A 25,890-nucleotide genomic window follows, 5' to 3' on the forward strand; every position below is an offset into this window, starting at 1 on the left:
AATTTCCCCAGTGAACTCCTGTGCATACTGATTCTCATGACAGAATCTCTTTTGAAAAAGGAATCTGATTTCCCAGTTCAGCATTTCTAGCTCAACAGTTTTCGTTCTGAATATCGAAGGTTTGGGACACTTTGCAGAACTGTCTAGCATCCTTCAGCCCCAATCCAGAACCGGTTACCCCCTAAAAGAGTGATGAATTACATACAGGTATATACAGTTTTTTTAAAAAAAAAACAAACTGAACAGTGTTAGGTCTGGAATGTGTTTAAGGAAAAGGCAAACTTTGCAGAGTGTGAGTAGACCAAGTGGAAATAGTATTGGTTAGTAACATGCAAAGGTTTCGTGCATTGGTGGAATTAGAGGACCATCATTTCATTGGCCAAGATAGGATTTTGCAAACCTGTGAAAGAATACACCTGATTTCTGTTTATGGACACTGGAGGAGCTGCCCTATGCCCGCCCTTGCCTTCTGCTCACACATCAAAAGGACACCCCATGGTGGATTTGTCAGGCAAAGTAGGGCATGGTGCTGGCTAAAGCTGAAGGGCAAGAGCCAAGTCCTCCTGCCTTCTGCCTTGGAAAACAATGGTTCCAGTGTGGCTTTACCAAATGTGAAGAAGCAATACTGGCCAAGACTCTGGGTGGACAAAGGTAGATGATGCCCAAAGCCATCTAATACTACTAAACTACCCCACTGGGGTGTGGGCTTTGTTTAAAGTTGCTAAGAAACATCCAAGCCCAGATTAGACTGTCATTCATGAGAAAGAAGGTCAGGCCCCTTCAGGAAGGAATCACCTAGCTCCCTTTCCTGGTCTGTAGCGTCCTTAGCTTTTGTTCTAAGTCCACACCTGGAGTTCTCTCTCTGACACCCACAATCCATCCAGGACACCAAGGTAGGCAAATAAACTAAGACGGGTTAATGCTAAGTAGGTAAACTGAGTCAGGGGTACAATATGCAAAAAGTGTCCTTAACAACGGCTAGTGTTTTCTAAAGGCCAAGCTTTGCGTATTTAAACAAGGACATCTTCTTTTGCCCTAAACTGGACTGTGGAGTTTCCTGCACACGAAGCTATGAAATGGACTTGGAACCTTCTCAAAAACTTTCCTAAGCTAGGTTAAAACTATGCCCAGTCCTAGTGGTAAGACTATAGACATTAACCATAACTCTCCCTAGGTCAAGAACATTAAGCCATGCTTTTTCCTCCATCTCCCGTTTTGTATTATTTCTGCCTAATTATTTTCTTTTAAAAGGATATTGTACTTTCTGTTCTTTTATGGAGCAGAGAAGTCATTAACAACCATACAGTGACCATCTATCCAGCTGGGCAGAATTTTTAAGGAATTTTCTTCACTATATGCACACCCCTGGGTGGTGTAAAAGGTTAATGTGCTTGGCTACCAACTGAAAGGTTGGAGGTTTGAGTTTCAAAAGGCCTGATTTAAATCCAAACATCAGCCACTGAAAACTCACAGAGCACAACAGTACTGACACACGTGGATTTACTCTGCCTCAGAATTGACTTGACATCAACTTCTTTGGTTGTTCATGTCACTAGACATGCTCTTTCCCTTTCAATTCCAGCTGTCCTTGCTTCACCCCAATCTGATGCTCTAGACCTCCATGTGCTCTGTTCAAGAAATAGGAGCGATAGTGGCCAAGACAGACCTGGCAGTGTCTTGGCTAAGGCAGCAGCAATATTTCCAAAGGCCACAGGGACCAGAGTGGGGCATGGACTCACTGTTTCAGAAAAACCTTAGCTTCACTTATCACCTTATTTATGAGTGGAAAATCAGGGAACCAAACAGGAGAGGCAGCTGAGAGAAATACCTTCCAGGGCACAATTTCAGAATTTAATATTTCAAATGAAAAAAAAATGTCCTTTGCTTTGAAAAAGTGTAGAGACCCAATGTAAGGCTTGGGGTTAGGACACAAGTGTGTGATAGGTCCACCCTGAGCCTAGCCAACATGCTGCCTTTAAGGGCCGGTCTAGCCTGGTTGCATATATTAAATGCTCTGCTTCTATCTGCAGAATTTGACACCAGTAAGGACCTGTGCCATTCTCTTTGCATGTTTTAATAGAAAGTCCATTCTGGGGTTTCCTCCCATTTTGTAGTAAGACATCTCAAGTACAGAACTTTTTTATCCTTTGACTACTTAAGGCTCCCTCAAGAGCAAAAATGCTTCTGTGTAGTTTTCATTTTCTCCTCTTCCTAAAACAATAGGAAATAACCTAAAAGCCTGCCCGGGCAGGCTCTCCTATCTGGCATGAAGCCACTCCACCTCCTGGCACTGTGATACTGAGATCAGATGCGTGATAGCTGAGCCAGCACACAACCAAGGACTGACTCCAAACAGCAGGGAGGACACTTACCACAGGGTGTGTCGTTCAGCAGCTCTACATAGTTCAACTAAGACATCCTTTCAAAGGGCACCTATTAGCTCCAGAAGACATTTTTATCACCACTAAGAGCACTGGGCTACAAATCTTGCTTTTAAAATGCAAACGACTGTATACAGCACACAGCACTGAGAGCTGATGGCTGCTTAAGCAGACCAAATGCTGGGAAGTTATCAGTTTTATCCTTTTACCCTATGTGTTTGAATGTTTCCACTGTACCTCCTAGTAAAGGAGATCTTAATATACCTCATAAAGAGATATTTCAAGTACTAAAATGTTTTCTCCAAAGGTTGATTACAATATCTATGTTATTGTCCTTCTGAAGCTGGGGAGGGGTTGGTGCATATTCATTTGGTGATTCTTGCCTATAACTGAGTCTGTTACTTTTCCAGGCTTTGTAACAGATTTTAAAGCATGTTCATTTGTCTTGTCCCGCTGTATTGCGTGTGACAATTTCCAAGTCATATTGCTGCTGTGTGCTTTTAACAGACGTGGGGTTAGTGGTTGACCAGACTACACTCTTAAACACATTCTAGTGGCTGACCCTGGCCACACTCTGTGTGTGTAAGCTTACTGGAACATTTTTGGCTTGGGCATATGCAAAAGTGTGGAAATGAAAGAGTTGGCGTGATCCACAAAATCTGCTGAGTCTGTTTACCTGTAGAAGGGTACAGGGACAAGAGCTAGGGAGTGGGCTCCAGGATCATGGCTGCAGCATGCTATTATTGGTGGTGAGCTCTTGAGGCCCTTGGCAGGCTCAAGGCTAACTGTGGCCTCCATAATTAGCCTGGATGAGTCCTGGGAGGGTGCAGGAGTCCAGGTAGAGCTTTGCAAAACTGACACCTGAGTCACCAGCTTGGCATAGCAATAGCTCTTCCTTAAAGACTGGTTTTTATCCCCTATGTTTCACACTGTACTTGCTCTAGCCACATACTATCCATGACCTGGTCTGATTATCCTGGTTTTAGCAGTAGAAATCTCATGTCCCATAAATATGGGGTGGTTGGAGACTCTACTACCTCAGGTCTTTGGTTTTTGGACGCCCCTGCTCATAAAGCCAGCTCCAAGTCCAACTAGGTCTGGGTAAGGTGCTCTCTGGCCACCTCTGAGATGGCCAGTGCCCTCCTTGCTTGGCTAGTTACCTTAGCTTAGCACCTCAGACAATGGCTATGGATTCTCTTCCAAAGCCATTTACCTACCTTCCCTCAGATAGCATTCACGTTAAGAACAGGGTAAACATTTAGAGGTGGAAAAATATGTGAGTTGGAGATTATTTGAAGTGTTGGGTTAGAAGTACATTTTGAGAGAGTGAGAAAGAGGAAAGAGATAGATTGATTCATTTTAAGACTGCATAGCCCAAGAGCAGAACACTTCTCTGTGTTATTCCTTGTGAGGAATGAGCCCTTGCACGAGATGTTCCGTTTAAACCAAATGGCCAATAGTTCCTTTTGTAAAGGTGGTTGGGGAGTCAGGACTTTGTGCAAGAATAGCCTGCAAAGTTTAGTCTCCATTCTGGGAAGAGCAAATTTTTTTTTTTTTTACTACTGATGACTTGCCGCCAAAAGGGTCTTTGTGTGGTAGGAGTGTTTTGGATGAACTACTTGGAAGGGTTTTCTACAGGTTCAGAAGTCCTGGAAGAAACAGCCCTGCAAAACTGCAGCGTGGTGGTCTAAGTGGGCTGCCCCTTCCAAGAAAGAGGAGGAGGAGAGAATGACCGGGAGGAAAGTGCACACGAACTCAGATGTGTGACCCTCTTATGAGTATTTTTAAAAATACTTTAAAATCTCCTTTAGAGAAAAAAAAAGAGAGAAATACTTTAAAGGGTTAACATAAACTTCTACTTATCGAAGAACAAAAGATAGAGGTTATGTAACTAGGAAGGACATACGTCTTAAGAGGGGGAAAAATCCTAATGCACAATATTTACTAGTATTTAAATAATCCAGTTTTCATTTTTTGTCATTAATGAAAAAATACAACATAGATGGTTACCTACACTGAGAAGAGTGGATATGACAGGGAGTTGGGGTGAGGAGTAAGAAGGTCCGTTCAGTTAGAGCTTTGCAAGATTCATATATACAGCACCAGATCCTATTAAATCAGCTCCCCTTGAGTCAGTACAGTTTGTCAGAAATGAACACTTCAGAATTGCAGTATAAAATATGGCCATAAAAAAAATCTTCTGTCTTCCAGTCCTGTGCAGGAAGGTGCACCATGCAAGGTGAGATCACTCTGGAGGGGACCTAGGCACAGGAGGCCCTGGAGACACCCTTTCCTCAGCCCCTCCTGAGGCTCCTCCCCAGGCCCCGCCCCCGGCGGCCCACCAGAGGCTCCGCCCCCTGAGCCCCGCCTCCAGAGCCAGTCACTTGCTGCCAGTATGCACTGTAGTCACAGTGGTGGGCCTTGGTCTCCGCTCAGCTCCAACTCCTGAGACCCCAGACGAGGAGGAAATGAAACTACAGAGGGTGGAGGATGCCAGGCCTGGAAAGGAACAATGAACATAAAGAGGTTAAATCTTCACAAGTGCCTTTATAGATAGAGAAAATGCCCAGTCATTCCCTGTCCCACTGAAGGGGGCCAAGCTTTATACACTAAATTTTTATGTACTCTTAAGGGTTGAACTGTGGCCTCCTTAAAATTACATAGAAGTCCTAATCATCTCTCTCATTGCCACTGAGTTGGAAAGGAGTCATAGCTGACCCTCCAACTGGTTTCTAAGGCTCCAAATTGCACTGGAGAAGTTTGTCCATCTTTCTCCCATAAAGTTCATGATCAATTCTGATTTCCAGCTGGTGTAGCCCTTCGTTTAGCAGCACAACACTGTAAGGACTTATTGCCACCAGAGCTCCCTAAAGCCCTAACCCATTTAACAGAAAATATGACTCTACGTGGAAACGGGATATTCTTTTGTTATGTTAACAAGGACATACAAGAGTAGGATGGGACCTAAATTGAATCTCTGCTGAAGGATGTCTTACAAAAAGGGTAGAATTATGGTAACAATACTCATTTCCATGTCTCAACTTCATCCAAGCAATGGATGGTCCTACAGGGTAACCAGTAAAAACCCTGCTAGGAGTCAAATGGAAAGGAATGTGATGCTCAGAGTAAGCTCTTATGTAGTGGGTTAAACAGTGTTCTCCAAGACTCCATGTCCACCTGGAACCCAAGAATGTGACCTTATTTAGAAATAGGTCTTTATAATTGTAATTAAGCTAACAAAAAAAAACCCAAGTCCACTGCCGTTAAGTTTATTCTGGGCATCCTTCTATCAGGTTTCTGAGCCTATAAATATATATGAAAGGAGGTAACCCATCTCCTTCCTGCAGAGCAGCTGGTAAATTTGAACCACTGAACAGTCGAACACACAACATACTATGCCACTAATGCTTCTTCAGTTAAAGCAAGGTTATACTGGATTTGAGTTAGGACCCAGATCCAGTAAGAAGGGAAAATTTGGACCTACAGGCACATAGGGGAGAACACCACATGATAATAGAAGCATTTTCGCATCACTGGAATGATGGGTTTACAGGACAAGGAGTGCCAAGGATGATCAGTAACACCATGCTCTGGAAAGAGGCAAGGAAGGATTCTTTCTCAAACCCTGAGAGGGAGCATGGTCCTGCCAACACCTCGACTTCAGATTCTAGTCTCCAAACCTGGGAGAAAATAAATTTCTCTTGTTTTAAGACCACACAACTTGTGACAGTTTGTTATAGAAGCTCTGGGAAATGGATACTCAGCTCAGTGTAAGAGAAGGGATGACTGGTGGGCAAGGATCAATGCAACAGATCTAAAACAAAGAGGACTTTTCTTCCTGTTAATATCTACAGCCTTGGAACCTGGACAGAAGGTTGTTGTGACTTAGAATTGAATTGATGGCTTTTTATTTTTAATACTAATTTTACTTTCAATTTTAATATCAGTCTACATAGAGACATCAAGAGAGAAAAGAAGAAGGAACTATGAAGACTATAATGTGCCTTCAAAGCAAAGATGAAGAATAATAAAAACAAAAATCCTGCAGCCATCAAGTCAATTCGCATAGCAACTCACAGGGCAAATTAGGACTGCCTCACAGGGTTCCAAGGATTTCAGTCTTACAGAAGCAGGCTACCATATCTTCTTCTGTAGAGCAGTTGGCAGGTTCAGACTGTTGACCTAAGGGGTCACTTAACCGACTGCACCACTGTAACTACCTTAAGGTGAAAGATAATGACTTGTTTGTTCCCCTGATTTATTGCAAAGCCAACACATTTCATGGAAACTACCTCAAATTATCATATCATCATCCTTATGAAGTAAAAAGTGCTAGAAGTCTGTAAGATCAAGCTGTCCTCAATTCCTACAAATGTCTCACCCTCTAAGAATGACTCAATAAGAGGTCAATCAAGGGAGAGGAAGGTATATTAGAAAGCACTTGGGCTGTATCTAAGCAAAAATGACTGTACAATTTGAGCTACAGTTGTCTCATCTGTAAATGGAAATAACTGTGTCCAAGGTTGCTATACTATATGGGATAAAGAACTCTTAAGTATACAGTCAATGATTGCTTCCCCCTCCCACCTGCGTCCTCCTCCTCCCGCCAACCAACACCAGACCACCTCGGAATGTTTTGTCTTTATGTTACATACGCACAATCTTTTTGACTGGCCAAACTGAGGCTGCTGGAAACACTTGCATTTGAACTGTCCAGGCTGCTGCCAAGATGTAGCTTTCTCATATGCCTCACGACGGCTGTGGCGTTAAATGCTTGCTGAAATGTAAGAAACAAACACACAAAAAAAGCAGACAAAACATTCAGGCGAATTTAATTAGAAAAGTCTCAGACCGTGTCTAATTTCCCACCCCCAAACCCTGAGCAATTTAAAGTTCTTAAACAGTCTTATGATACTCTTATCAGGGAAACATTGATCCTTCTTCCAAAAATATACTAGGTTATTTGATACCACCCATTAATATTTTGTTGTTGTTATGTGTTGTTGAGTTGCCTGCAACTCATAACGACCCTATGTACGTACAATAGCTCTGAACTCTGCCTTGTCCTGAGTCAGTCTCACTGACTCCAATACACCAACCCCCATTGCTCCAGTTACTGTATCAATCCATCTCATCCAGGGTCTTCTTCTCCTTTGCTGTCCCTCCACCCTCCTAAGCATGATGTCCTTCTCTAAGGACCAATCCTTCCTGGCCACATGCCCAAAGTATGTGAGATATGTCTACAAATTGCTATCCTCCAAGGAGAAACTTGGTTTCACCTTCTCCAAGACAGACTTTATTTGCTTTCTTTGTGGTCCATGATATGTTCAAGACTCTTCTTCAGCACTACAACTCAAAGGCACCATTCTTCTTCTGTCATCCTTAGTCATTGTCCAGCTCTCTGATGCATAGCAAGTAATTAATTGCAAAGACCTTAGGCACACCTTAGTCTCTAGACTGACATTTTTGCTTCTGAGTACTCTGGAGAGGTCAGCAGATCTACCTAATGCAATTTGTCTTTTGATTTCCTAACTGCTGGTACCAAGAGTGTTGAGAGTGGAGCTGAGTAAGCTGTAATTGTTAACAACCTCAATCTCTTCTCCACCTATCGATAAATATTTTGATAATAAAAATGTTTTTCTGATAGAATATAGATGTAAATTAACCCTCTCCAGGAGTTAAGATAAATGATTACAATAAAAACATATACTAGCTTAAGGCATGCTTATTTTGAAATAGTCTTTATATTATTGGTACTTCTAAGCAATAAAAATTATTCTGAATAAACTGTGGCTCTTGTTACTGCAAGATTCCAGCTTTTGTTTTTAGGTGCCACTGAGTCGACCACTACTCATAGTGACAACCGAACCAAATCTTGCTCAGTCCTTACAATCTCCACCATGCTGAAGCCCATTCCAACTTGTAGTGACCTTATATGGCAGAGTAGCACTGCCCTAGAGATTCCCCAGGAGCCTGCTGGCATAGTGCATAATAGATCACATCGCTTCACTTGAAGGCTGCTCACCTCTGGTGGTGTTCAAATGCACAAGTGGCTCTGAGGGAGAAAGATAGAGAGCCTTTCCCCATTAGGATTTACAGCCTCAAAACCTGACGAAGGGACACTGGAAGTTGGAAATGACTTGTTGGCAGTGAGACAAGACAAGTTCTATGAAGTGGACAGCCATATTGTTCTCCCACAGAGCATCTAGGGTGGTTTGAACTGCAAACAGCTCGGTTAGCAGAGTGCTTAACCATGACCCCTCACGGCTCTTTCTCAAATAAACTAGGTCAGTGAAATTAATTTTGTTTCTATATTGACTCTAAATGTAGGAACTTGTAAACAGTCCTCTCTTAATTATCCACATCGATCAGAACACAGGATAAGGTTTTATGACTAATTGTGGGCCATAAAACCTCAGTGGTTTAAATCAACACTCTTTTTTTTCCTCCAGAAAAGACCTGTGGGCACTACTAAGATTTTCTGTTATTTTCCCTCAAAGACCCTGATTCAGGTTGACCCCCCTGTATCGGAGCAGAACTGTGCTCTGTAGAGTTTTCAGTGCCCAATTTTTCAGAAGAAGATTGCCAGCCCTTTCTTCTGAGGTACCTCTCGGTGGCTCTGAACCTCCAGCTTTTTGGTTAACAGCTAAATGTACTAAATATTTGTACCATCCAGGCAATCCCTTCCTTGTTACTGCTGCTTATTCAAAGTTCTTGCAAATTGAAAAATATATGGAACATTATACTTTTTAAGAAACAGAAAGCAAGAACTGTCACTACTGCTGCTTTTAAACCACAGAGGGGAAATGCTAAGTCATGTACTATATCCCTTTCACACCATCATCATAATCCATCCAAGTCTTTATTGGCTAGCAACTTGCAAAATTATTCTGGTGATGTTCTATAGTATTTAGTCCAAACTTACTTGATAAAAATAAAACAATAAGAAACAAGCAAAACCACCACTATCAATTTAGACTCATCACACCCCAACAGTGACCCTGCAGGAGTAGACCTGCCCCATTGGGGTTCCAAGGCAATGATCTTTATGGAATCAGACTGCCTCATCCTTTTCCCTTGGGTAATGGATATGCTCGAAATGACAATTTCTTAGTTAGCAGCAATATACTTGGTCACTACACCACCAGGGCTTCCATTCAAGTGAGAGTCATCTTTACAAATAAGAAAAGTTCAAATTCTAGAACAAGTTTCTTGGGAGTGGTTCTATTCAGTGGGAATTTAATGACCACAGACTTACTCTCCATTTGCTTTTTGCAAAGTTCTTCCGGATCTGGGCACTGACGGACTCGTGGATGTTTTTGCTGAGAGCCGTGTCACCAGCGATCCTGAAACACAAACAGAGATGTCCCTTCAGAAGTGTTTCTCTGGGGCTCCAACACTGGCTCCTTGGCTGTGTTTTCGTCCCCTTCGTCAGGCCACTGCCCCTTCCTATAGCTCTTCTCCAACCCCACACCACCTACTGCCATCATGATGGCTTAATTCAGTAATATTTTCACCAAAATCCCTACTGCCTTCTGTCCCCTCCCCAGCATCCACCAACATCTTCCTGGTTGTCATCAGCACATGGTCCCCATTTTCTTTTTCTTTTCCAAATTCTGCAGCATCAGAATCCCCAGTGCTGGCAAAACTTGAGTTCACAGTTTTCCATGTCTATCTCCTTCCTTCTACACTAACTCTCCTACAACATCAGCTTTCTCACAGTCACTTGTCATTTCTGTGCATTTCTCACCTGGCATTATGACTAGATCCTACGCTGCTTTCCAGCTCTGTCAAGCCCCAGGCCCCTGCTCTCAACCCTCACAAAACCTCCACTTCATGGACCCTGCTCACAGCCTGGGGCAAACAGCTTCCCTTGGTTCCCTCTCCAGCTGAAGTGAGCTCTACAATATTCTAACACAAGGCCATGACCCGGTGCCCTTTCTCCTTCTCTTGAGCTTTGAAATGGGATCCTCAGCCTTAATTCAGCCATGCTTGGTGTATTTTCTGCTCCTGTGTTTCCTAGAAAACTTCCTGGCACCGCAAAGACTAGATCCAGTCTACTCTTGGCTGCACCCTTGATACCAAGGAGCAATCTCATTTTTGTTGTTGCTGTTGCTGTTCAGTGTCATTAAGTCAACAATGACTCATAGCCATCCTATGAAAAACACACTGAAACTTGCCATCCTTATTACCTCTGCTACTTTCAAGTCCATTATTGGAGTCATACATCCCATGAGGGTCTTCCTCTCTTTCGGACACACTACTTTTATCAGAATGTTCTCTTTGTCCAAGGACAAACATGACAACATGTCCTCATGACAACATGCCCAAAGAATGTAAGGTGAAGTTTCATCATCCTTGCCTCCAATGAGCACCCTGGTTACGTTTCTTTTAGGAAAGATTTGCTTGCTCTTTTGGCAGTCCATGGGATATTCAATACTCTTCACCAGCACCAGATTTCTAAGGCATCAGTTCTAATTCAGTCTTCCTTAGTAATTGTCCAATGTTCACATACAATATAGTCTTGGCTTGGGTCAGGTGCACCTTAGGCTTTAAAATGACATCCTTGACATCGGGGTTGGGGGGAGACTGCGAAAGATGGGTTCAAAAATGTATACTGCATTGAAACAAATGAGGGAGAAAACGGTTTAAAAGGGATATGTGATGGGTATTTTTGTCATGACGGGAGTCCAGAGTGAAGGCTGAATAGTGGAGTGGACCTGGGGGGAGGGATTGTAAAACAATGAAAGAATTTGTCTTTTACTTTTCCAAGAGGGGAGTGTACTGGGGGGTGCAGGGTTGAGAGAGGAGAAAAGTGCAACAATGAATGAATGGAAATCCAAAGTCTCACTAAATTTTCATTGAAATTAATATTAAAAAATTTTTTAAAAATGACATCCTTGCTCTTCAGCACCTTAAAGATGTCCTCAAAAGCAGATTCATTGAATTTTTGCTTATTCTTTTTTATTATCAGAGAAGTTAGGCTTGCTCTTACATTCCTTTCTCTGGAATTCTATTTCTTCCTTTTGCTTTTCCATTCCCTCATTCTTTCTTTCTGTCTCCCATTTCTTCTTCCTCTGTCTTAATTTACCATCTCCATTTCTACTAATTACAAGGAGGTCAAATCACAGCTCATTTTTCGCTCACTTAAACCACATCTTCCCTCTCTGCTCAACCACTTGGCCTGCCTTCCCTCTAATTTTGGCTTCTTCTGGGCTTTGACCCTCTCATCTCCTCTTTCTTTCACCCTAACTGTTAAATTCTAGGTTTATGTGGATGTCTGAGAAATAGTTTATTGAATCTGGCAAAAGTTAAGGGGCAGAAGCCAGGGCTTTGCCACATCCTCCCTGGCTGAAGGGTGACCAGTACATGGGGAAAACCTTTCATGTCCCAGACCTATACTGCTTTGGCCCAGAACAGCCTAGATGCCACAGACATTGCTTCCAACGCCTCTGGGAAGTAAAAGGAAATGCTTAAAGCTTAGTCAGAGAGGAAATTATTCCCTGAATAAAGAATATTTTCTTGCCCACCCAGTCATTCACCTTAGAACTGGAGACACAGTTTGACAGGCTGGACATTTACTTTGTGCCATGTTGCACCTAAGCTTAGAATACAGTGTGAGAACTCCAGCAATGCCTCAAACCCAACCATACTCCTTCTTCTCCTCAGTAAGACTGGCAATATATTTCAGGATGACATCAAGAAATTAACTGTAGAAAATCAGATTTCTATTTCTAAGAACCGTCAATTGTCTCCTTTTCTCAGCTAAACATCAATTAGATAGAAATAGCATAGTGGAGTGGGCAAATGAGTCCTCATAAGAGTAGTCAAGAGGTTCCTGGGGAACTGGAGAAACCTTGATTAAGCTTTTTCTCCTCAAGAGCTTGCATGCTTGCTGCCACTTACCCTCTTTAAAAGCTATCTCAGGAAAGAAGGCCAATTCAAACTTGTCAGTAGCCCAGCTCTTGGAAACAATGGAGCACAAGTGATGCGAAGAATGGAATTCCCTGAGCCGAGTCCCACACTCCAAAGCAAACAGATCTGGGAGGCAGAGCTTCGTGTCCCACCTGCCCCATCAGCAGTGTCTTGAGGCACTTTGAGTCTTCAAAGTGTCCTGTTTCCTGTACTTTGCTTTCCAAACCTTCTTTGTAGGTCCACATGAGCTGAGATGTGAGAATTATTTTAGGAATGTCCAAAGGTTTTAGGAATTCTTCATGCTCACTTCCCACATTCCACTGTGGCTAGGGAAGAATTAAGCCAGCCTGAAGGTAGTTCAGAAGGTAGCCTGAAATCTCCCGCCAGACACTCTTATTTGGGGTCATAACAACACAGCATCATCTTCCTCAAATGTTGCTGTTCTGTGCCATCGAGTCAGAATTGACTTCTTCTAGGTTTGTAAGTTGGAACTCTGGGAATGGCCTCAGCTCCCTTTGTGCCTCCCCATATCTACCAGCCAGCATTCTTTCCGAGATCTGTGTCTTCTTCACTCCTGAATGTTTCTTGGAGCCCTCTCCATCCCTTTCTGACCTGGTAGTGTTGCCTCTGGGCAGAATTCCATCATTGTTCCTGGGGACAGTTCATTCTCAACCTTTCATCTCTCCCTTCCTTCCACTCTCCCACACCCCACCTCCCACAATTCAACCTCAATCCTGCATCTAGACTGAACTTTCAAAAATGCAAACTGATCACCTGCTAACACGTGGGAACTACGTCTTCCAAACAGGAAGCAGAAAGGCAGCTGGTGGCCTGGAATCACATGCCTTTGGGATTATAGCACAGCTTCTTGCCACTAGGCCACCAAGGCTCTCTTTAAAGTCTTTAGTACAGCACAATAAAATAATAGCAACTATTTTGTTCTTGAAAATTCTTCCACAATGGATTCTTTTCTTCTTTACATGTTACTGTTTAATCCCTTCAAACAACCTCTAGGACACTGTATTATCATTTATTATTTTAGCTCTACAGTTCAGGCCCAAAGAATGATGTCACTCAATTTGGATTGTGTCTATATTAGAACTCACACCAGAACTTTGCTACTTCCAGCCTTCCTTTCCTGCCTCATCTCCAGCCCCTCTTCCTTGTACACTCCTAACTCCAGAAATGCCAAATGTCTGTGACACTGTGAGAAGGTGTGAAGTGTTACTGTCCCACGCTATGGCCTGGGCAGTTGGTCCTGTGTGGAAGTCCCTCTGAATCCTGGCTCATGTGGGCTGGAGCCTTCTGCTCTTGTATGACTCAGCCTGGACATCCACACCTCTGGGACGTCTTTCTATTAAACAGACTCTGTTCCACTCATTAATGCCCCCTGCCCCCCAAGCTGATCTCTTCCGTCTTTGGTTTCTTAGAAACATTTGGTCACGAAGAGACTAGGTTTTCACTGGCCTTCTTCCTGGCTTCCAGAAAGCTAGACTGGATTAGTGAACTGGCACTGGGAGATAAGTCACTTCTCTTCCTTTGAGCTCATTTTCCTCTAGAGGATGATTTTAACAGTATTTTACAGTGTTAAAGTCTAGAAAGGAAAATAATGTCTACTATCTTCATTGTTCAACATGACATTAAAAAGTGCCAAGAGTGTGTAGCACAACATAGTGAATGTCATTAATGTCACTTACTTGTAAACTTAAAAAAAATGTGTGCAAGCTTTTCTGTGATACACACCTTCCCCCTCTTCCCCATCCATATTCAAACTTATTGCTGTGGAGTCAGAACTGACTCAAAGCTTATCATCCAGCAACTTTCCAAGGCTGTGAATCACTTAGGAGAAGATGGACTATCCTTCCCCTGAAGAGCCACTGACTTGGTCCATTAGAACTTGCCACTTTTTTAATTACTTAGAAATTCATTTTCTCATTAAGAGAGTACTTTCAGATTCTTTCATACATTTCTTTCTCCCTTCTTTTATAATTTTTAAACAAACATTGGATGTAATATTTCACCCATTAATCTATTTGTATTATTAAAAAGATGTGATTTTCCCCCTCTTTTTTTAAACTGTTATTTTAACAAAAGTTTACAGAAAGGCTGGGTTTTCATTCATTCATTGTTGCACATTTTCCTCCCTCCCCCTCACGACCCTCACCCAACCACTTTGCCATGCGCCTCTTATTCTAGATTGCTGTCATACATATAATGCCTAATCATATAGCCCTTTCAGACAGTTTCCCCCTCATCTGTTCCAATGCAATGTTCATTATCTATCCACTCAGAACTCTCTACAGACTATGCCATCAAAGCTTTTATTGTATATGTGTTACATATTTTTTCTATGTTCTTGCTATTGTTAGGTGCTGCTGAATACAACTCAGAACGACCCTGTGAATAACAGATCAGAACCTTGTCCTATCCTGTTAGCATTATACATTGTGTTAAGCATTTTATCTCTTGAATCAATTTTGTATACGATGTATTGTTATTCTTATGTTAAAGAAGAAACCTGATACTCAGAGAAGTATGAAACCAAAATAGATAATGTAGCTGAACTGATGCCCAGTCAGGAGCATAATAACAAGGTATAATTTTAAAGTCTTAAGCACACTATGGAATTCCTAGTGTAAAATGCTATAGACTATCAATGAATCCCTCCGGAGCTGAAGAAACACCAACATGATATGCATATGAAGAGGAAAAAATTATTTGCACTTCAATTCATCTAACTGCTGAGTAATAAACTCAATGAGTCATTTCCAATCTTAATACCTCAGTGGGCAATTACTTTCAATAAAAGAAATGCTATAAAACTTCACACAAAATGGAAAAAGGTAAGCTATCTTTTTCTAAGCTATCTTTTTCACTCTTAATTTCTCCTAGTGAATTCAGAAGATTGTGCTCTGATGCAATGAAAGGGTCAGCTGTTGGCTTGGAGCCCCCATTACTATATACAGTAACAGTCAAGAGCAATTTTGCTCTGGGAAGTCACTGAGTGCCATAGTCTTTATCCTGCGTGATTTTTCTTACCATGGGTGCCGTGCTGCCTGCTCACATGTGTATCTTTTATTTGGATCCTTCTCCATCAGATTCCGAATGAAATCTTTAGCTGTTCAGAAAGAAAGCACAAGAGGAGGAATGAGCCTGGGCCTTGAGATGTGTCAATAGCATGTGTGGCATAGAAAATGAAGGACTAGCCCTCCACCCATCTTACATTACTTGGACACAAAGGTCAGGTGATATTAGGGGGGAAAAGGAAGCCAAGAATCAAGGCACTGAGTAAGTGAGGACTAGGATTTTGGTTCCCCAGCTCCTAAATGCCTTCTCAACAACATCGTCTGTTTATAAAAAAGAGAGAATTTTTTTTTATTTAATTTTTTTGTGATAATGTGTCAGGACCTCAGTCTATATCACTCTAGATGCTTCTTGCCCACAAGGCAGTGCCCTTCCTACTTCAGAAGTAAAATATTCATGCAGCACATTCCTGCAGCCTTAAGAATTTTCCAGTTAGCCCAGGTTTTGGAAGACTGAGGATGTTTAGTTAGGAAGAAAAAAAAATGTTAGAACCTATAAGTTAAGTGCAAAATGCTCCTCAGAGTGTTCAGAGCATGGTTCCATAGAGGATCTCATCTGAGCCTTGAGTGAACACCCATGGTAGAAAGGAGTGTTTTGCCATCTTCATGATACCAACAAAGAAACTGAGGCTCAGAGAGGCTTAGTCAAGATACATGAGCCTCAAGTCTAGATTGTTATATCTGAGGGAGCAATGACAAGCTCCCTGGGGACACTTCCGCATGGCACAGTCATTAAGATGTGGGCTCTAGCGTAAGGACTTAAGTTCAAATTCCAGCTTTGCCACTTAGAGCTGCACGATTTTGTTCAAGCCACTTGACCTTCCTGTGCCTCAGTTTCCTCATCTGTTAAATGGGAAAACAGGAAGACAAATCAACATTTGTCTTGAGGACTAAATGAGTTAATACATGTAAAGAGCTAATAGTGCTTATCAGCCAGTAAGTGGACAATGCATAGAAGCAAATTGTTTCACTCCAGGAGCATTGGGACCAGGGATAGGAGTGGTGGATGGGCGGGGGCCTCATCCCACAACCTGCCTTGTATGAGGTGGCTTCAGGCTCTTCTCAGCTTTGAAAGTCAAGGCCTAATATGAAGCTCATGCTCCCTGGGAGCCTTTGGGCCCTCTGAACCCTAGGTCATAGGCCCCACTGGGTCAGACAGTCTGGGGGACTGTCCAGGGGCCATCAACTGCAAGCCGACAGAGACCTACCAGAGTCAGAGATGTCATCCCAGTAGGGGGAGTCAAACTCGTATTCTGCCTTGAGGATCTGCTCAAAGAGTTTGGAGTCATTTTCATCATAAAAAGGAGGGTAGCCACAGAGTCTGGAAGACAAGATGGTTAATGGACATAAAACTTTTTTATATTAAGAGTAGTAGCTTTCAATTTTTCCTGGGAGAGACACTTATCAATCAAGTTACAGAAACCCGTACTATATGTGCTACAAATATACTCCCAGTAAGGAAGTAAAATTCAGAATTAATAAACTGAAGAAATGGTAATTCTCTGAATATTATTTGACACAAAGTCCAAAACGCGCCCCCCAAGAAACCCCTAACAGTTTTCTTTGTATAAATGCTAGTGTTCTTCTTCTCTGTGAGTGTAACACTGTATATGGTCAGCTAGTGATAAACAAGCTAACAAAATATATGATTAGTAAACATTCCAGCACCTTTAAGGTTCATTTTATTTTTTAAAAACCAAACATCATAAGAAGAAAAGTAAACTTTATAACCATATTAATAGCCAAATCTGTACATCATCACTCTGATGCACCCAAGTAGGGTATTTGAAAGTTTCTTTGGAAAAAGACATCATGCTTGGAAACAGAGGGTCAAGGAAGGAGAGGAAGACCCCTAGGGAGGTGGAGAGACACAGGGAGTACAGCCACGGGCCTGAGCACGGTGGAGATTGTGAGGACACTGCAGATCCAGGCAAGGTTTCCACCTGTGGTTCACAGGGTCACCAGGAGTCAGAATCACTGTGATGGCATCTAACAACCGAGGAGCAAGTCTTGCCTAGTAAGAAGTCTTGGGGTGCAATTATTAAGTGCTCAGGTACTAACTGAAAAGCCAGCAATTTGAACTTGACCGGTGACTTGAAGGGGGCGAAGACCTGACCATCAGCTCCTGTGAAGATCCCAGCCTAGGAGACAGTGCCACTCTATCCTCTAGTGTCACCCTGACTCGACAGCAAATATCACCTCTTTTCTATTACTATCAATTATCTATTACTATCGTTATCAGCAGAGATTGGCACAAATTACCTCACTGTCATAATACTGTCAACTGTTTCAGTTATTTAACTACTTAAAAGATGATTTTTAGAAGATCCCATTAGGACACTGGTTCAAAGCCACTTGTATTACTGGAGGTACTGCTATTCATCTGGCAAACTCAGTATGAGCAGATTATTTCAATTTGGGCAGGATATTAAATGATCCTGCAAGTATTAAAAGAAGATGGAAAGAGTATACAGAGTTATACCAAAAGGAATTGGCAGACACAAAAGAATTTAATAAAACAACATATGAGCAAGAACCTGTGGTGATGAACGAATAAGTTCAAACTGCTTTGAAAGAACTGGCTAAGAATAAGGCCCCAGGAATTGATGGTATACCAATTGACATATTTCAACTAACAGATGCTGCCCTAGATGTGCTCACCAAGTTGTGCCAGGAAATATGGAGAACAACCACTTGGCCAACTGACTGGAAGAGATCTATATTTGTTCCCATTCCAAAGAAAGGTGATCTCACAGAGTGTGGAAACTATAGAACAATATCATTAATATCACATGCAAGCAAGATTCTGCTGAAGATTATCCAAAAACGACTGGAACAGCACATCAACAGAGAACTACCAGGAGTGTAGGCTGGGTTTAGATGGGGTTGTGGTACTAGGGATGTTGGAGTTAATGTTAGATGGATCTTGGCTGAGAGTGGGGAGTACCAGAGGAATGTATCTGTGTTTCATTTACTATGTAAAGGCATTTGATTGTGTGGATCACAACAAACTGTGTCTGACTCTGAGAAGAATGGGAATCCCAGAACACTTGATTGTGCTAACGCGAAACATATACTTGGACCAAGAGGCAGTCATCAGAACAGAGCAAGGAAACACTGCATAGTTCAAAATTGGGAACGGTGTATCCCAGGGATGTGTCCTATCTCCATACCTTTTCAATCTTTATGCAGAACAGGTTATCTGGGAGGGGTGGCTGTATGAGGAGGAATGTGGCATTAGGATTGGAGGAAGACTCATCAACAATCTGTGTTATACAGATGACACAACCCTGCTTAATGAAACTGAGGAGGACCTGAAGTGCTTGCTGTGGAAGGTCAGGAACTGCAGACTTCAATATGGATTGAGGCTCAATATCAAGAAAACAAAGATGCTGTCGATTGGCAGCATCAGGACAGATGGTGAAGAGATTGAGATTGTTCACAGCTTTAGTGTGCTTGGCTCCACAGTCAACACTTTTGGCACCTGCAGCCAGGAAATTAAGACATATTGTGATGGGAAAGTCTGATGTTAGAGACCTCCTTGGAGAGGGATCTCATGCTTGGGAGGGTAGAGGGACAGCGCAAGAGAGGAAGACCATAGACAAGATGGATTGATTCAGTGACTGGGGTAATGGTGGTAGGTGTTTCAGAGACAGTGAAATTGGCACAGGATAGGGCAGGGGTTTTGAGTCACAGGCACATAACAACTACAACAGCAACAACAACAACAACAACAACAACCCTAAATGTGATTTATTCCATGAATCATGGGTCCTTACATCACTTCTACTCTCATTTCGTTGTTGTTGGGTGTTATTGAGTCAATTCCCATTCACAGTGACCCCATGTGAGAGAGTAAAACTGACCGGTGAGGCCTTTTAGGTTGTAATCTGTATTCACCAGATCACTAGGTCTTTTCCCATGGAGCCACTGACTGGGTTTGAACTGCCAACCTTTTGGCTAGCTGCTGAGCCCTTAACCACTGTCCACCAGGGCTCTTTAGTGTGACTTTACAGCTGACCATGAATCCATTTTTGTGAGAGGAAAAATTTACTCCTCTAAAAATAAGAAGTCTAGACTTCAAATTTTTTAATATTCTTTCTGGCTTGGAGATGCTGTAGTCCTGTACTCCCTCTCCCAGATGTTTTGACTGAATATTGACTTAGGAAAAGACCTGTGTTTGCTGAAGGTATGTGGGGGCGGGCTCTAGCTGGGACTGGAGAGCCAGGAAGGGTGGGAGTCTCAGAGCAGAAGGCAGTAGGGGCAGGGGCAAAGCTGGATGGTGCAGATCTCAGTCCTGGGGCCTCAACAATCCAGGGGGTGGCAGCCACAGTTGACATTCTGTTCCCCGATGTATCCTAAATCTTCCTACAAAGCCAAGTTTTGTTCACAACACAGCTTCAGCCTAGGGACCAGTTTAATGAGAACAAATGAACAAGAATCAGCAGACTTCAGACCTGTGAGGGATGGGGCTGTTGGCAAACACAAAATTTAATAAAGGTTAAAAAAAACCAGCCTCATCTCAGTCATCAGTCAGGCCACTCCTGCCCTGTGCTGCAGTATCACTGGGCCACTGCTGCGTTGGGGAATGGCTGATGACATTTTTAAAAGCTGTGAGACATTCTGTGGGCTGATAAGATTCAAACTCATTTATCCCCTCCCCAGCTTGATTTAGGGGTTAAGAGACTGGAAAATTTCACTTTTCGAGATTTGCTGCTTTTGGCTAAATGAGGTAGATCAGTGCTTCTGAAACCACCAAGCACATTATTTCACCCTTCAAGGAAACCCTGAAGCTGGAGCTGTAAACGGATTTGGCTAAAGGAAATATGTATATTAGGAAAGAGACACTGGACTGCTAACTGAAAAAGTCTGTGTGTGGAACGTGCTCCCCAGGAGAAAGCCGTGGCAACCCGTTCCCAGGAAGATTCTTCTTGTTATGTGCCCTTGAGTGGGAAACAACTCTTAGCCGGCCCTCTGGTGGGTTTTCAGTGGCTGTAAATCTCATGGGAGGAGACTGTCCATCTTTCTCTCTTGGAACAGGATTTGAACCACATTTGGATTAGCAACACACACCTTATCCAGTAGGCTACCAGAATACCCCCCACACCCCTCCGTAAAGATTACTGTCTCTGAAACCCTCTGGGGCAGTTCTACTCTGTTCAGCAGGATTTCTGTGAGTCGGAATTGACTAAACAACAATGGCTGATTTATTGGCTCATTTCTTTATTTCTATTAGGAAAGGCAGATGAGGGAAATATTATTACATCTTGGAAAACACTAGAGCGTGAAAAATTTTGAGGAAAATTTACTCTTCTGGTAATCTTAATGTTATTATTATGTGCCGCTGAATCACCTGCAACTCCCATCAATCCTATACTCTGAAGCTTCCTCTAACATACTTTGGGCATGTTGCAAGGAGGGCCCAGTCCTTGGAGAGCATATTTGGGAGGGTGGAGGGACAGCACAGGAGAGGAAGACCTTTGCTGAGATAGATTGATTCAGTGATTGGTGTAGTGGGAGTAGGTGTATCTGGAGACAAGGAGGTTGGCACAGGATAGAGCAGGGTTTAGGGCTCTTGTACACAGGGTTGCTATGAGACACAAGGGATTTGACCAACAGCATACTAAGTAAGTCCTTATCTTAAAAAGAAACAAACAAATGTCTTGGACAAAGTACAATCAGCTTGCTCCATGGAGGAAAGGATGGTGAAACTTCATCTTACATACTTTTGGCGCATACTGTTAGGACACTCCAGTCTTGGAAAGGTGAAGGATCAGTGTAAGAGAGGAAGATCCTCAACAAGATAAGAGTGACACAGTGACCATAACAAAGGGCTCAAGTGTATCAGAGATGATAAGGATGATATGGATAGTACCCGTTCAGATCCATTGTTCATAATAAGGTCCTGGTTAGTTGACCTTGGAGCCCATAACAACATAACAAGCCCAGATATATTGGATGTGAAAAGAGAGAAAGCAAGAGTGAGGGAGGAAGAGAGAACAAGAGAGAGCTGTTTCTTTCCCACTGAATGGATTTTTAGCCCTTTGTCAAAGATGGATGGATTTACCATTGGATTTTCAGTTCAATTCCACTAATCTCTATGTCTGTGACTGAATCAGTGCCAGGTTATTTTGATTACTGTGGCTGTACAGTAAGTTCTGACATCAGAAAGTGTGAGTTCCCTCCAAAAGTTGACTAGAGAAATTCTGTATGAACCAGCTATTTCACTACTTGGAATATAGTTTGAGAAAATAAAAGTAGTATTTTACCTTCAAAAAAAAAAAAAAGAAAGTGTGAAAGTGTGAGTTCTCCTCTATTATTCTTTCTTTTCAATATTACTTTGGCCACTCAAAATCTTTTTCCAAAGAAAGCTGGAGATTTTGGGTTTTTTTTTCCCATTTCATTAAAAATACTACTAGGATTGCATATTTACACATTGATTTTGGTAACACTGACATTTTCACTCTGAATCTTCTAATCCATACTCATAGGAAGGTTTTCCATTTACAGAGATCTCTTTCCATTTTTTGCAGTACTGTTTTGTAATTTTCCTTGGTAAGTCTTTTATGTCCCTAGTTAGATTTATTGCTAGGTACTCTATCCTTTTAGAGACATTCTATATGCTTTGGGTTTTCTTTGCAATAATGCTTAGAGTTAGTTCCCTGTCCACTAGATGCTTCTTAGGCCCAAGGTAAAGCTGTGTACCTTATCTGAGGCTGCCCTTCCCTTATCCCTTCTGACTCTGCTCACCCTTGAAGACCAGCTGAATATTACTAGGAAGACCCAGCCCCTCACTGGGAAGTATTTACTCTGTGCTTCCACCACAGTGGGTGGAGCTCCAAGTGACATTTCCTATACTCCATCAAGCTCTGCTTTGTCCACCATAAGCTCCTTAAGGACAAGGGCCTCACACTTGTCGTTGAATTCTTAATGCTCATGTCAGGAGCTAGTTTTCACAGATACAAGTTATCACAGACAAGTGCCAGAATGAGTGAACACTCTTAAGGAAGATGCTTTTTTTCTTGCTCTTAAGCCCCATGACTGGGCTCTGACGCAGAGTCAAGGACCTGCGGTGCAGAAGAGTCCACACCTGCCTCAAAGTTCACATTAAACCTGACTCCTCTAGACACAGATATGGTGGGAAAATGCCAAATGCTCCTATCACTGAGAGACATTTCAGGGGAACCCAGAGTGCAGGGTGCAGTGTTGAGAGGAGAAGAGCCTGATTTTGTACAGATAATGTAAAGGGATTTGGATTCTCTAAGCTGCCATTCTCCTGTGTGTGGACACACTCCATGAGGAGAAAGTGGTTTTCCATCAAGGAGAAAGCTCTTTTAGTACGGTGAATGTGAGAACAGGCAATGGCCAGTAGCGCACAGTTTTCCTTGGAAATGGAAAAGTGCTAATATCTTAAGTGTTCTGTTGAGGAGCCCTGTGAGTTTGCCATGGTCATTAGGCAGCAGTTAGTTGTGTTCTTTCTGCCAGTTTGCTCTCAGCAGAGCATCTGTGCCACTTTTCAAACAGCATCCTGCTGAAAGCATTTCCCAGCAATCATCATTTGTTACCTCTTTATGGGCCTCCTTCACCTCATCTTCCATTGTTCTTGCGAACCTTTGGGCCTTGAATTAGAATGTTAAGATTTCCCTCCTCACAGCCTTTTGGTATTGATATCAAAGACACAGACAGGAGGAAGCAGCATCAGGACCAGTGAGGGGAAGAGAGCTAACTAACATTGTTAAGATCAGGCAGTGGTTTCTGAAACCACTTTCCAGGTGGATGTTATAGTACTTTAAGGTCATCATTTCTAATCAGCTCACATACATCTATTGGTTTAGTACCATATGTATACCTAGATTTCACTCAATTGTTTCTCAACTGTTTCTTTTGCCTCTATTCTATGTTAGGTAGGGAGCTGTGGTAGCATAGCCTGCAGGGTGCTGTGCAGCTAACCCAAAGTCCACGCCTCACCGGTGGCTTAAATCCCCCAGTGTCTCCACTGGAGAAAGATGACAAATCTCCTCTTCTGTGATTTACAGCCTCAGAAACCTGATACAGGGTCAGCTAGAAGTCAATTCTAACTGAGCAACAATGAGCAAGAAAGCGAGTGAGTGATATGTCATTTAAGAGCCCTAGTAGCACAACGGTTAAGCAATCGACAGGTAACAAAATGGTCAACAGTTCAAACCTATCAGGTAATCTGCAGGAGAAAAAGTCACGGTGATCTCCTCCCATTCATAAAGGCTTACAGCCTGGGAAACCCTGTGGGACAGTTCTGCTTTGACTTACAGGGTCCCTACAAGTCACAATCAACTCCACAGCATGCAATTATATCCCAAGCCTGGATGGACAAATGGTCAATAAATAGCTGTAAATTAAAAGGCCATGGAAAAGTCCGAGTCCATACAGAGAGCCTTGGTCAAAGGCCTTGACATTTACTTCTTAAAAATCAGCCACTGAAATGCTTGTGACATGCAATTCCACTCTGACATACATGGGGTATGTCGTATTATGTCTCAAAATGGACCAGGAGCAGATCTGATACTCTAGGCACTGAGTTTGATCCTACCAGCGATATAGTGCTAAGAAAGATGACTTACCTTCAAGGGCTCAGTGGGGTGGAAAAAAGAGGGAACACTGACATAAGGGAGCCACGATATTAGAAAGAAGCGTGGAACATTATGGTGCATAGAGCCTGGGATCTACTCCAAGTGGTTTTTGTGGTAGGAGATGGAGAGGATGTCTGTGCTTTAGTTTAATGGATGAGCAGGTTTGTAAGAAAAAGAGAGTGGACTGTAGGTAGGAGTGGTAGACCAGGAGCAAATGCATAGAGACATCAGAAAATGAAGAGATTTTTGCTGCTGCTTGAATGTGGATTCAAGTCTTTTTGCATGCAGTGAGGGATAAGGCTGGTGAAACAGGCAGGAGTGAGATATTGGAGGACCTTGTGTCCCACATAAGTTGGGCATTTTACCTAGTAGGTGACAGGGAGCCTCTGAAATATGTGGACAGAGAAGCAATATTGACAACTGACGTTGGCAGCAGTGAGCAAGGATTTGAGGCAGGAAGAGAAGTCAGCAGGCAAAGGGGAGATGTAGGACCACACCAAGACAGTGGTAGTTGGTACAGATGGATTAACAGCTGAGACAGGGGACTGGGAGCATCTGAAACCTAGAAATGTGGCCAGAGTTAGAATGACCAGAGCTGCTTTCAGTAGAGGTGAAGGACATAATGGAAGGACAGTTGGTTTGGAGGTGGCCTGGGCACACTGACCAGTGTTGGATAGCCCACTGTCTACTTTCTGCAGACCTAGCTGAGTCATGGAAGCAGCTCCAAGCACGCTCACTCGCTTTCTGGTAGGGAAACTGGGACCAGATCCAACTCAGAACGACTCAGGAGAATCTGACATCAAAGGTAAACTATTGTTTTTATTTGCCTTTAAGTCAGCCCTCAACTCATGGTAACTCCATGCACAATGGGGCCAGAACCTGCCTGGTCCTATATCATCCTCTTTCTTTTCAGATGGTCTTAGTCTGGATGATCTGCTGAAACCTGTTCAGTATCAGAGAACCACTCAAACCCTCCACTGACAGATGGGTGGTATCCACATATGCAGTCCAATGGCCCAGAGTTGAACACAGAAAGCAAGAAATCTGTCACTGGACCACTACTGCCCTCCAGTGGACACCACCCAGCTTTGAACTGAAAACGAAGAGGGCTGTGAAGAGAGGAGAGGTGGTGGTGTGGGAAGATCTCTGCTTAAGGGTGAGTCTGTAAGAGGAGCCAATGCTGGGGGCCTCCAGTCAGACCACAGGAAGCCCAAGACAGCTAATAAATCCCTTTCCCTTAAGGTGGCTAGAGAGCATCAGTTCTTTCATAATAAGTGCCAACATCCTACAGGGAATGAGAAAAGCAATTCCGTTTAGGCAGCAGTGAGTTGGACCCAGTGCATCTGAAGGGTCCAAACCAAGGCAGCCAGCAGACAGCTGGATATGGAGCTGAGCCCAGAACACAGGATGGCCTGGAGATGTTAGAGGCTACGGAGAGGTACAGACATTAGCATTTGGATTAAAGAGGGGAGGGTACAGAAGTTCACTCAGCGTGAGCTGTGGATACAACAGCCCTCCACAGGCTTAATCTGGTCTACAGATGTCTTTTTCTTTAGCCAGTAATGATTTTAAACAAATGTGAAATTGGATGTCTGGTGTTACATACTGAATTATGCCCTCAATTTATGTGTTAGAATATGGATCCCAGTACCTGTGAATGCAATCCTGTTTGGAAATATATGTTTGGGGGTTTTTTCATGCCAATTAATCAGATCAAGGAGGGTGGGTTCTAGATTTAATCAGCTCTGAGTTATAAAAAGTGTAGATTAAGCTGAGTGGGGACAGATGGTCTGTCAAGTGTGGATTAAGTACAAACCAAGGAATGCCTGGGCTTGCACGCAATGAAAGGATCAACAGGTTGGGACTCTGATTTGGACTTTAAACCTCTAGACCTATGAGAACATA

At 42.8% G+C, this 25,890-nt stretch overlaps 1 protein-coding gene across 1 annotated transcript in view; it reads right to left on the bottom strand.

Annotated features, from left to right (window-relative positions):
- Positions 1–4,761: 4,761 nt before the first annotated feature.
- Positions 4,762–25,890, bottom strand: part of CAMK1D (calcium/calmodulin-dependent protein kinase ID) — a 618,438-nt gene continuing 597,309 nt past the window's right edge. Inside the window, exons 7-11 of the mRNA XM_006891836.1 lie at positions 16,588–16,700; positions 15,336–15,414; positions 9,640–9,727; positions 7,041–7,158; positions 4,762–4,880 (exon numbers count right to left, since the gene is read on the bottom strand). Of these exons, the coding sequence (XP_006891898.1) occupies positions 4,762–4,880; positions 7,041–7,158; positions 9,640–9,727; positions 15,336–15,414; positions 16,588–16,700 (517 nt within the window). The remainder of the gene's footprint in view (positions 4,881–7,040; positions 7,159–9,639; positions 9,728–15,335; positions 15,415–16,587; positions 16,701–25,890) is intronic.

The sequence above is a fragment of the Elephantulus edwardii genome, unplaced genomic scaffold (assembly GCF_000299155.1).
Source record: "Elephantulus edwardii isolate Elephantulus edwardi_28Jun2011 unplaced genomic scaffold, EleEdw1.0 scaffold00105, whole genome shotgun sequence".
In the NCBI taxonomy this organism is placed as follows: Eukaryota; Metazoa; Chordata; class Mammalia; order Macroscelidea; family Macroscelididae; genus Elephantulus; species Elephantulus edwardii.